Below are 12,129 nucleotides of genomic sequence, written 5' to 3' on the forward strand. Positions count from 1 at the left end.
TGAAAAAGGAAAAGGGAAGAGCCCTGGAGGAAATTGAAGCAGGTAAGAGTATATCCCCCATGCCATTGGGCACCTCACGGTGTGGGGGGGGACTGACCCCTACCTCTCCAGCAGCAGCACCAGGGGGCTACAAGGACCAGTCTGGGGGAAGGGCCAGATGTTCTGAGTCCCAGGTCCACGTGTTCTGAGTGGGGGGCAGGTAATGTCTGTCCCCCTGCATCTGTCCTCGGTGTCCCTCCAGTCAGAACAATAGAACATGGCTTTGGAATTCCACACACCGGGTCCTAATCCTCGCTGTACCAGAATGAACTTGAACAAGCCTCTTCCCCACTCTGAGCCTCAGTGCCCTCTCCTATAAAGCGGGCCCGTAAGACCAACTCATGAGGGTCTCTAAGATAAGCCCACCTATAGAGATGGGAGCAACATAGGGTGTGGGGACTGCTGTCCTCACAGGACCAGATGAGGTAGGCAGACCTGGCAGCTAATAGGGGGTCCAGAGGCAGGGACCAGCCCATGAGGAAGGAGGGGCTCCTACAAGGCCAAATGCTGCTTTCTCTGATCTATCTTCGGGAGGGCCCAAGGTGTCCAGCTGCCACCTCTGACATGGACCAAAGCAGATCAAGAAATGCCTGTTACTCCCTCTGCAATAAGCTGAGGGGAGGCCAGAGGAGGCAATGGTGGCCCCGGCAGGTGAAGCCCCAGAGCCCCCAGCTGCTGTCCTATGTCGCAAGCCCCACAAGCTGAAAGAAGGGCTCCCAGCTGGACTAAGATACCAGGCTGGGGAACCCCTCCCCAGCTGTCACCTCTCTAGGGCCCGCTGACTCCCCAGCCACCTCCTCCTGGGCCAGAGAGGGACACAGATGGCTCCGCTCCTCTTCTCTGGCGCTCACCACCTCTGTGGCCCCTCCTCCACCCGTCTTCGGCTCTGTTTCCTTATCATTCCCTTCTCACCTCCACCCCCCCAATTCCATTTGCACCCCAGCCCATCCCGACCTAACAGGATGAAACGCCAACAGCCCTTCGTGTGCCCAGTGGCCTCATGGGGACCAGGAAACCTGGACTGCAGACACAGGTCTGCCTCTAGCTCGAAGGTCTCACCTCCTCTCTGTGCCTCAGTTTCCCCACCTGTAAGCTGAGCAATCAGAGCAGTGCTTTCAAACTTCACTTTAGTGGAATCTAATGCAGGTTCTGACAGTAAAACAGACAGGTGAGGCTGCTCGGATACCAGATACCGATGGCTGTGAATGGAACCACCCAGAAAGGCAGCCCCTGGGGCATCCAAGGGCTGAGTACACTTTGAAGCCCTCTGGTGGGGGTCTCTGAAGGGTGTCCCAGCTGCCTCAGGCCCTGCTGTGGGGCCTCACCCAGCCTGAAGATGCCGCACCCACTCCTTCCTCTGGCCTCAAGGGAGCCTTGGACGACACTGGTCCCTCCCCACTCCCCTCTCCATGTCAGGTGACCCCAAAGCTAGCCCCCCTCCCCCACCCAGGTCCCAACTCCCCCTGGCCCTGGTCTCCCTTCAGCTGACTGCTCCACACACCACTCACCCCATGGGGCTCCCTGGCCTTGCACAGCGGACCAGCCTCAGGGCCCCTGGGGGGCCCAGGCACCCAGTCCTCACCTCTCCTCCCTGCACACAGCTCCCTGCAGCCCTCGCTCCTCCAGCCCTTCCTAGGTCCTGACACCACCCTTGCCCCCTCCCAAGCCCCCCTGCATCCCAACACCACTTTCCTGATGTCACTGTCAGACCCCAAATCCCCTCAGGTCTGGGGAATGAGACCCCAACTCCTTGGCCTGCCGGAGGTCTCCACTGTAGACACCTACTGGCCCTCCACCTCCCGCCCCAGCCCGGGACCCCACCCCAAAACTGGTGCTTTCCTGGGCGCCCCACACAGCCACCTCCAACCCTGGAGCTTCCTCTAGAAGGCTCCCGTGCCCAGAGCCTAGGATCCCAGCAGTCTCTTCTATTTCAGGCAATGGCGTGCTGACCGGAGGTGTGAGATGGTTGTTAAGCGCAGCCATTTAAAAAGTTAAATTATATAAACTTACAATTAACTACAGTGAAAACAAAGGTCATACTCAAAATTCATCACTTCCTAGTTATTTCACTGTATTTTATTATTGTCTATGCTCTTGAGGGTTTTTTTGTTTTTTGTTTTTAAAGATTTTATTTTTAAGTATTCTCTACACCCAGTGTGGGGCTGGAACTCACGACCCCGAGATCAAGAGTGGTGCGCTCCACCAACTGAGCCAGCCAGGCGCCCCTATGCTCTTGAGTTTATTTACGTCTTCTGTGTCTTGTCTGGTGGAAACGCTCTATAATTCTGTGCAGCACATGTATCTTCCCAATTCGCTGTTCAGGGACATCAGCCATAGTGGGAGTATTTACACCACGGAAATTGGTAAACATTACAGATCAGGGCTTGATTTATTGTATTGTTGATTGTCTGGACTTAAGCAAGGGATGAGAAAACACTAATAATGCAGATTAAACTTCCAAGTGCCAAATTTATGACCATCACACTGTAACTAGAACACAGACCTGGAGAAAATATTCTAAATAGAATATTCTCAAAAGAAAACTATTATCCAATTCGGCCAAGAAGTTACTTGTGACGTTGACCAAGTAAAGTTCTGACGTATGTCTTCTCGTTTTACTCATTAACATGAACAAAACTGTCAACCGACATTTATGTTAGAACAATCCTCGTCTGCCAGTTGGCTGAGGATACAAGCATTTGGAAAAACCAGTGAAAGTATTCTGAGAAAAGTCAATTAGCTATAGATGGAATTCACAAGAAAAGCAATATGTTTCGTATTTGTACACTGTGTCCTAAACCTCCTTTGTATCAGCAAAATTGATCAGTAATTATCAGTAAAATTAATCAGTAACATACGTTAGCCTGTATGTGCTTAACATACACACGTATTTTTCTGTCAAACCGTTTCCAGACAAGGCCAAACGTCCCCAGAGGAACAAAATCAGCCCTAGCTGAGAACCACTGTCCCGGGCAGGCCCAGCGTCCCACATCCTGCGGGCCACCTGCTGCAGGGCCTTGGCCTGGCAGGCATGGGTGGGATTTCCCTGTGCTGAGGCAGTGACCCTGAGGGCCTGCCCGCTGGAGGCCCCACTCCCCACTGGCTCTCCTTCCCCAGGTGGTGTGGGAGAAGGGGTCCAAGTACAGAGTGTCCCAGGGGGGCTCACACACAGGCTCTGCAGTCAGCCGGAACCGAACTCAAATCCCACCTCTGACATCTGCAGCTCAGTTGACCTTGGGCAAGTCCCATAACCTCTCAGAGCTCAGTGGCTTGTCTGTAAAATGGGCACAGTGACCATGGCTACCTGCGGGGCACATTCGATGAGACGATGCAGATCAAATGCCTCACACGGGTTCTGCGACACTCCCAGAACATCAGCGGTTCTCTGAAACCTCGGCAACCAGAAGCCTGCCCGCAGCCCCCACCAAACAGCCCCTTGGCCTCACCTGCGAGATGTAGCCCGGGGGGACGTGGCTGTCCTCCTGGGACCTGGGTGCACCCTCAGGAGCCTCTCCCTGAAGACGCCATGCCTCCAGCTGAGCACGAAGAGACTGGACCTACAAGGGGATTTGGGGGGGGGGGGTCAGTGGGAACCTGGAAGCCGGGAAGGGGGTGCTGGGAGGCAGTGAGGAGCTTTGGGTTTGAGCAGGGGAAGCAGCCTGTGGTGGAAATGCAGGCAAAGGGGACATTCCAGCAATTTCCTGGATGGCCAGGTCAGTGACCCAGGAGAACTTTGTCCCAGGGAAGACTAAACAGGTTTGGGAGCAGGACACTGTGGTCACAGACACTGATTACATTACGCAGTAGGTGGTCTCTGAGCCTCAGTTTCCCGTCAGTACAACTGCGACGAGGTCTACCCTCTGGACCATGAGACTGCTCAGAGGATTACGTGAGCCAGTACAGGGAAACAAGGCCAGGATGAGGTATACAGAAGATGCTGAATAAGGGGTCTCTCCCTCCTCCTCCCTTCTCTGTGGTCGCTGAGGACAAAACTGAGAAGGAAAAAAAAATGCCCCAAAACAAGAAACACCAAGGTCCAGGAAAGAAGATTCCAGTTCCTAAGAGTCTGAGGTACCAGACAGTGAATCAGGGGTGAGCTCCCCGTCACTGTAGGTATGCCAGATGAACGCCGCAGTGTGACTGCAGGCACAGGAGGGGCCCTGGCGGGGGAAGGGGGCTCCCGGAGGCCAGCGGTGGTGCCTACCTCCTTCTCCAGGGCCTCGTGGCTGTCACCCGGAGGCCCCCGGCGCTCCCCGCGGCTTTGGTTGAGCAGGGCGGTGAGAGGCACCCGCTTGTTCTCCCGCAGGGGCAGCTTCTCCAGCTCCTGCCACTTCTTCTCAATCTCCTCACTGAGCCGGCTCTGCTGGTCCTCCGTCAGCGGGGCACCCAGGCCCCGGCGCGGCCCCTCGCCAGCCGCGGTCTCCGGGGGCCGGCTGTCCGTGGCCTCAAACCACCTGCGTCGCTCCTCGGAGCGCTGGGCCAGGTCCCGCTCGAGCTCCTCCTGCTTGGTCGGGCGGTCGAGGGCGCGGGCCGGGCCGCGGACCCGCTGCGGGGAGCCCTGCGTCAGCGGGGAGAGCTCCACGTAGTCCAGGGACGGCCGCTGCCCATCCGCCTTCCTCGGGCTGCCCCGACCGATGACCTCAGAGCCCCCCCGCTGCTCCCCGGCCTTCAGGGAGCCCTTCTGGGTGCTGCAGCCGTGCAGCGTGTTCTCCTTGTTGCAGTCCGAGAGCCTAGGGTGCCAGCAGAGCCTCGTCAGGCGGGAGGGAGTGAAGAGTCAAGCACTTCTGGAGCGCCACCCCTGGGCCGGGGCCCGGGGCCAGACCCCCATCTAGAGGTTCGGACTAGAGCTTCATCATTAACAGACCCTGAGAAGCATCCCAGGGCCCATGCTGAGCAGCAGAGGCACCAGCAGAGCTGGGTTCCCGCTTTGGCCCCCAGGGACCTCATCTGTAACATGGGCCAACAATGCCTCTCACAGGACGAATGTGAGGACCAGGTGAGTGAAAGTGTGCAAAGCAAACAGAGCCCTTGGCCAATGGTGATCAAAGCGTTATTCCCAGCAGTGTGGTTTAAGACAAGGTCCGGGGCTCAAGGGGCTCACAGTGGGATAGGAAAGATGAGGTGACCAGTGACCTCTGGGTCCTCCCCTTCCTCCATTAGTAATAGCTGGGTACATCGTTGGCCGGCCAAAAACGACACCCCCCCAGCATCCCTTGCAGCTGTGTGGCCATGTGACTGCATTCCTCCGCCCAAGGGTGTGAGAGGTGGTTCCCTTTAAAGGACCGGGCATGCCCTGGCCTGGGTCCTGGCAGGGACTCCATGAGAACTGAGCCAGACACAAAGGTGTGAGCTGTGGGCCGCAGAGCTGCCCCGCCAGGTCTGGATCACACACCTCTGGATTGTTCTGGAGAGAGAAAGCAAGCTCTCCCTTATTTATGCCACTGTGCCTGGGGCTTCTCTGTTAGAGCAGCTGAGCCTACAGACTAACTGGAAGCCCAGCTGCAGAGTGCTCCGGAGTCCACAGAGCGCTTCCACGCACAGCCCTCCCACAAAGCAGACGTCATGCTCAGCATGAGAGATGAGGAATCTGACACTCAGACAAGAAAGTCACTGGCCTGAGGGTGAACAGCCAAGGTACGGCCAAGTAGGGGGGCTCATGCTTAGGCCTCCCAGTACCACACGCCGTTCCTGCTGTCCAGCAGCTGCGATTCCCAGCCCCCACCGTGGGCGGCAAGGGTTTATACTGTGGGGGGCTCTGCCAGCAACTCACTCAGTCCTCCTCCCCTCCACGCACGGCGACCTCCAGCGGGGTGAGCTCCTCATCCAGACTACCTAACCACACCCTCTCTCCAACTCAGGCTCAGACACAGCTCCCACGGCTCGGAGATAATCAGCCACTAGCGGGGGCCTCTGACTCATTGGCATCTTCTCCGAAGAGTCAAGATCCCTTCCCCACTTTCAGGATGTGGGGGACTATAAAGGAATGGCAGTCAAACCACAGGTCCTCAAAGTATTTTCGGGTGAGTGCCAAGAATGCTCCTTGCTCTCTCTCCATTTTGATGATGGAGAAACTGAGGCCCCGGAGGTACAGCCACAGGGCCCTCAGCTGGGTGCCAGAACCCCACTCAGGGATGCAGGGGTAGGTGCCTCCCTCAAGGTCCCAGTCCAGCTTGGCACATACTTGGTGACATCCGGGGCAGAGGTGGGTCGCACGGTCTTCCTCAGAGCCTCGATCCAGTTTCGCCGGATACCCGAGGTCATGGCCGACAAGGTGTAGATAGCATCCTTGGTCTGCAAGTCCACCCCACGGGCAGGTTGCCACACGGCCAGCTCTGCCCCCAGCCCGCTCTCTCGCCACTGTGCACCCCAGGGAGGGTGGCCCTTTCCCCCCAAGTAGGGAACCTAAGGTCCTGCGCCTAGGGATGAGTGGAGGGTGCCAATGCTCCCCTCCACCAGCTGGCTCTGAGATCTCCCCAACATTCCACCCTCCCTCCCCCACCAATTATCTCTGGGGCCTCCCCAGATAGGCCAGGTGTCGACGGCTCTAAGGACAGGGTCTCCAGGTCAATGAGTGACAGGAGCCAGTCACGAAGCCCATCACCGCCCCCCCACCCAGCCCCGATGCCACCCCAGCTACACGGCAGCTCACATGGATCTGGAAGCCGTAGTTTCGCTGCACCGCATACTCGGTGACGTCCGTACAGGAACGCAGGTCGATCTCGCCATCCAGCTCATCAGCCTGCCGCAGGAAAGCCCACGATGGTCCACACCTTCCACTTCCCCGCTGGGCGCCCCCGGTCCCCTTCCAGGGCCCCCAGCACCTGATGGGGACAGGGAGCGTTCCCACTTGGTCTCACCTCCTCGGCGGTGGAGTCCCTGTAGTACTTAAGGCTTGAATCTGTCAGCACAAACCAATGCTTCTTCCACTGTGAAGGAGAGGTGGCAGTGAGCGAGGGGAGGGGGGCTGCGGTGAGGGCGGAGTGAAAGGGGGGTGTGTGCAGCCGTCCTGGGTGCTGCCAGGTCAATAGTAGGGCCCCAGCACCCTCTTCCACACCGCTGGTGGCTTGTGGGGGCAGGGGACAGAGCAGAGGCAGAAACTCCAGATCTGAAGCCTGGCCCCTCCAGGGGCAGCATTTGTGAAATGGGTTGACTTCTCAGTGCCTACACCTTCCCTTTCCTTCTGGGAGCCCTTCTCTCATGTGTTGACAGTCCCGTAGCCCTCTTGACCCTCTCCATCGGGATCACCAAGGCTCCTACTAGTAACCCCCTCCAGTACAGACCAGGAAGGGGTTGTGACCTGTGTAACGTCATTTGCCTAGCAAGTCAGGGAGCAGAACTTTGCACGTCTTTTCCCCCAGGGCCCTCTGGATCACCTCAGTAGCCAAGGACAAGGGACCCAGAGTGGACTGGAAGGTGGCCTGGGGGTGATGTCTGAGCGCTGGTCCTATTGCTCCTTGAGCTAGGTGCTGGTTACACATGTGTTCAGCTTGTGAGAACGTTCTCCGCACGTTTATGATTTGGGCCCCTTTCTGCAGCACCTCTCTGCTCCAGCTGGGGTTAGGTCGGCAGGCCACAGAGGGGAGGGCAGGGGTGCCAGAACAGCTTGATATTAAATATGCCAAGCTCAGCCCACCTCTGGGCTTCTGGACATTCACTGGAATGCCAGTCGAGGTCCACCCACTCCCAGGGTCAGCACATGCCACCCAGTCCTCAGCCCTCCTGGGGCTCTCCCACATCACCAAACTCTATTCACTTTATTCTAAATACTTAGTTTTCTTTCCTCAAGAAGATGGCAAGTTTTCAAGGATGTGGCAGAATGACACTTGCGACTTCTTTCCACATGGCCTCCCCTAAGAAATAGGGCTTAGCATCCAAGAGACCTAGGTTATAATTATTTTATCCCTTGCTGGCTGTGTGTCTTCGATCGGGTATCTCGACCTCTCTGAGCTTCATTTTTCTGACTTGTCAAGTAGGGCTGATAAGAAGTCCCTAAGCCTTCTTGGGAGGTTAGAAGTGTCTATCCCTGCCTGGTATGTTTCTCGTGGCACTTAGCATAGGGTCAAGCACCAGGTTACTGGGGATCGTCCTAAGAGTGGCCCGGGTTGCCACTCGGGACCTCAACTGTCCCTCTACAAAGCAGGGCAGGGCTTCTGTGCCAAATGGTCTCTTTGGCCCTTGCAGCCTACTCTATGATGGCTGAGACAGGAGCCAGATGGAGTTCCATGGCCTTAGGCAGCCCAAGTTCTAGGCCTGGGTCTACCGAAGGGGCTACTAGGCCCAAAGAGATGGAAGCTCTGTGGGCCTGTCCTCTGCCTGTATGCACCAAGGGGCTGGGCTGGCTGAACTCCCAGGGCCCTTCCAGTGTGGACATTCCAAAACCCTGCGAAAGAAGATGAGTAGCGGCCAGTTCTGGGTGGGGCCCATCATCTCTGCCCTCCAGAGACCCTGGGTGGGGAGGCTGGGAAGGGTCACTGGCAGGGTTCCAGGCCTTGTGTGAGCCTGGAGCGCAGCCACCAGAGGACCAGCGAGCAGGCAGCAGGAACGGAAGGCTGTGGGCTGGAGGGAATAAAACATGTGGGTAGGAAACACAATGAGATTCCCTTTGGCTCTGAGCCCTCCCCAGCATGCGGGCTGCACGCAGACCTGAGCCACGGACGCATGCAGGACAGAGCGGGGAGCCGTCCCCTCCCAGGCTGAGCAGGCAGGAAGCCAGCTCCAGCTCCCAGACTCCAGCCAGCCTGGCAGCTGAATGGGCAGAGAGGCCACTGTCCCTCCTGGTTCTAAGGATGGACACATTAGAGAAAGGGAAGGGTTATTAGCTGAGCTCTGGCAGGGACCCTACACGGCTCAGCCTCTCCGACCCTGCTGTCCACCCTGGAAAGAATCGTCATGATCCATCATGCCTATTCCATAGATGTGGTTCCTAAGGCCAGAGGAAGCTGTGGCTCGACTGTGGAGCCCCAGGCTGGTGAGACTTCAAAGCCAATGCTCTGAGGCCCACTTCGGGGGCGCGGGAGAGGTTCCTGCATGGCTGAGTCTTTGGGAATCTGTAATGTCTCAGGCCAGCTGATCTCTCTGAGCCCTCCCACCCCAGACCCTCAGGCCCAGCCAGCATCATCAAGAGGCAAGAGGGCCGAGGGGCTCTCGGTGACACGAGGGGATGGGGTGTAGGGCGTGAGGGGCTAGGAGGCCTCTACTCCTGCTGCCCTACATGCCTACAGACTGTTCCAGCAGCCTGAGATGACTGTAGCCTCTGCCTTTCCACCCCCACAGCCCAAGGCCCACTGCGACGGCACAAGAAACGCCCGCACTCAAGGTGCCCACTCTGGGCCCACCTGGGTCTCCTCCACTCAGAGGCCAGGCTCTCCAGAAGCCTAGACAAGCCGTGTTAGCAGCTCAGCCTGCTGGGCTGCCCCCAGGGACCTGGTGGGGTGCTGAAGCTGCCCAGGCCAACCCGTCCCCTCTTGTTAGAGCCCTCCTACCTCTCCAGGCTCGTCCAAGATTGACATCCATCCCTTCTTGAAGTTGAGCAGATCGGGCTGTGGGAAGATGAGGAGGCAGGTGATTTAGGCCTGGTGGAGAGCCAACCAGGACTGCACCCATCCTGCCCCCGAGTCCTGTGAGACTGGGTTTCTGGGGAGCCAGGAGAGGGGGGCTGAGGGCCCAGGTAACCCCCAAATGAAGGCAGCCTCCCCAGCCACTGAGGCAGCCTTGGCCCCTTTCCCCAACAATCTCTGAGAGCCAAGAGGGTAGGCAGGGTGACTGGCACATCCACCATAGATGTCCAGGCTCCCCTCCCACCAGCCTACCTCCTCACCGAAGAGTGGGAGAGAGGGGCTAGAAGGGCTCTGCCTATAGAGATCCCAGAGAGCTCTGAGAACAGCTTGAACCAGCAGGGCTGAGCAAACTGTCCCGTTCCTCTCACTGACGAGGCCAGGAGGCCCACCAGGAAAACGCCCTAATGCCCCCGCTCATCCCCCACTCACTGATCCTCCTGTGTTCCAACCAGCCCTGCCCTTTCCTTGCTTCCTGGAGACCCTGAAAGATGGAGCCAGGCCCAGGCTGGGGTCAGAGATCCTCTGGTGCCCTCCAGATCTCTGGGAGGGCCAGGAAGATGGGACCTCAGTCCTGGCAAGCCCTACCTGCCGGGTGCTGCTCAGTGGGGCGCGGGCCCGGGGTCTGGGGGCTCCCAGCTGCAGCATGTTCCACAGAGTTCTGTGAGCTAGGTACCACACACCACCACCCCTCCCCGGGCCTAGATGAAGCAGCTACTCATCTGGGCATTTTCTCTGGCCATGCCCATCTGGTGGGCTCCAGCCCCCAGACCCTCCCAGCCCACGGGCAGACTTCTCTCTCGTCTAAGTCCTGGTCCCCTCAGCACAGTGTCAGCTTCTGCCCACTGGCAGGGAGGAGAGCAGGGCGGGCCGGGCTGTGGGCAGGGAGGAGGCTGCCACCTGTTGCCATGGCCCTGAGCCCACCTATCAGCGCCGCATCATAGCCTCCCCAGGCCAAGGTGTCTGGTTGCGTGGAAGGAGCCTGTGGCATGGCTCAGTGGGGTGGGCAGCAGAGACAGCAGCTGGAGACCGGAGCCACCAGAGTTGGCCACCTCCCCTGACCTGCCTTCCTCCCCATTCTCCTCTTCCGCAGGTGGGGGCAGTGGCCTAATAGGGGCTTGGGCCAGCAGCCTGGACATCCAGAGCCATCCAGGGCCCAGGCTGTGGGGCCAGAGCCCCTGGATCTCAGCAGGCCAGCAGCCCCACCCCTGCATGGAGGCCCCTCCCTGCATACCTGTCTGAGGGAGGGGACCCAGGCTCTGCTCAGAGCTGGGAAACCCTGGGGCTGTTTCCGCTGTCTCTCTCCATTCGTCCTTACCCTGCTCCCCACAAGTGCCAGAGGCTGCTTAGGGTGGTCCCAAGCTAAGACTGAAGACCGGCAGCTACGCCTGGGGCCACCAAATCACCTGGGTGACCTCCATTCAGACAGGGACCTCCAGTGACCCCGAGGCCAGGCACAATGTGACTAGGCCTCAGCAAAAACCTGCTGAATAAATATTACCCTCCTTTACCTTCCTGGTCTAAATTCCTGTGCTTTGGGGGCCGTCTCCACCCCCACCCCCTGGCCCTGAGAAGCCAGGCTATCCAGGATGGCCCACAGAGCTGGCATTGCTGTGCTGGTCCAGGGGAAAGCTCCTGGGAAGGTACGAGTGGACAACCCAGCCCACCAAACTGGGCCAGGGCTGGGAGATCAGCTATAGGCTTCCAGGGGTGAGCAAGGGCTCCCCAACTAGAATGAAAGGCTGGGACCCCAAGGGCTGCCTGGAAAGCAGAGGGTGGGGTGGAGGTAGTGCGGCGGGGGAGGACATCACATCCCCTCCCTGAGCCCTGGCTGCCTAATGTGGCAAATGATGGGGGGATGGGTTCTGCCCTCCCCCAAGCTTGGTGAGAGGGCTGAACGAGCTATACATGGAGAAGCTCAGTGACCCTCTGGAAGCTGGTACAAACATGCTGCACGCCATGTCGGGTGCTAGATGGCACACTGACCTTAGGGGGAGGAGGCTGCCAATGTGAGATTTTAAATCCGCTGACAGGGAAGGTCCTGCAGTAACCTGGGAACCCCTGTTCAGGGTCAAAAGGTCTGCTAGCTTAAACCTCTCATGATGTACCTTCCCACATGGCCTCTAGGGCCCAGCCACCCTTCCTCCACCTGAGGAAGCTCACCTGCCCTTTGTCCCTCCAGGAGTACTGACCAGCTCTCTCCTCCTTTTGGTCACGGCCACGGCCACAGGTCAGCACTGCCTCCCACCTGCCTAGACCACTGACACAGCCCCCTCTAAGCACATGCTTGGCAGGTGGACCCCTCAAAAAGGCCTAATGTCACAAGTCTGCTTCAAACCTCCAGGGATGGCTCCAGGGGGCTTTAAAACAAGGTCCAGCTGCCTGACGGCACAAAAGCCTCAGCTCAGCCTTCCAGCCTGGCCTCCCCCTTGCATAGGGAACCCCATTTTTATATCATCACCACATATGCTCTCTGATCCTCAACACATCAGGACTCCAGGCCCTCCACACCAGCCCATGTCCTCTGCTTAAATAC

At 58.3% G+C, this 12,129-nt stretch overlaps 1 protein-coding gene across 2 annotated transcripts in view; it reads right to left on the minus strand.

Annotated features, from left to right (window-relative positions):
- The window catches only part of TRIOBP (TRIO and F-actin binding protein), a 53,504-nt gene that overhangs the window by 8,284 nt on the left and 33,091 nt on the right, over window positions 1–12,129 (minus strand). The window contains exons 10-16 of one of the 2 annotated variants that reach the window (XM_064590621.1): window positions 9,522–9,578; window position 7,477; window positions 6,897–7,003; window positions 6,689–6,778; window positions 6,221–6,330; window positions 4,244–4,769; window positions 3,486–3,596 (exon numbers count right to left, since the gene is read on the minus strand). In XM_064590621.1, coding sequence (XP_064446691.1) covers window positions 3,486–3,596; window positions 4,244–4,769; window positions 6,221–6,330; window positions 6,689–6,778; window positions 6,897–7,003; window position 7,477; window positions 9,522–9,578 — 1,002 coding nt within the window. The remainder of the gene's footprint in view (window positions 1–3,485; window positions 3,597–4,243; window positions 4,770–6,220; window positions 6,331–6,688; window positions 6,779–6,896; window positions 7,004–7,476; window positions 7,478–9,521; window positions 9,579–12,129) is intronic. The other variant, XM_045875993.3, reaches the window with a different exon arrangement.

This window comes from Mirounga angustirostris, unplaced genomic scaffold (genome assembly GCF_029215605.1).
Source record: "Mirounga angustirostris isolate CCGP_5_RB_7025 unplaced genomic scaffold, mMirAng1.0.hap1 SCAF_5, whole genome shotgun sequence".
Lineage (NCBI taxonomy): Eukaryota > Metazoa > Chordata > Mammalia > Carnivora > Phocidae > Mirounga > Mirounga angustirostris.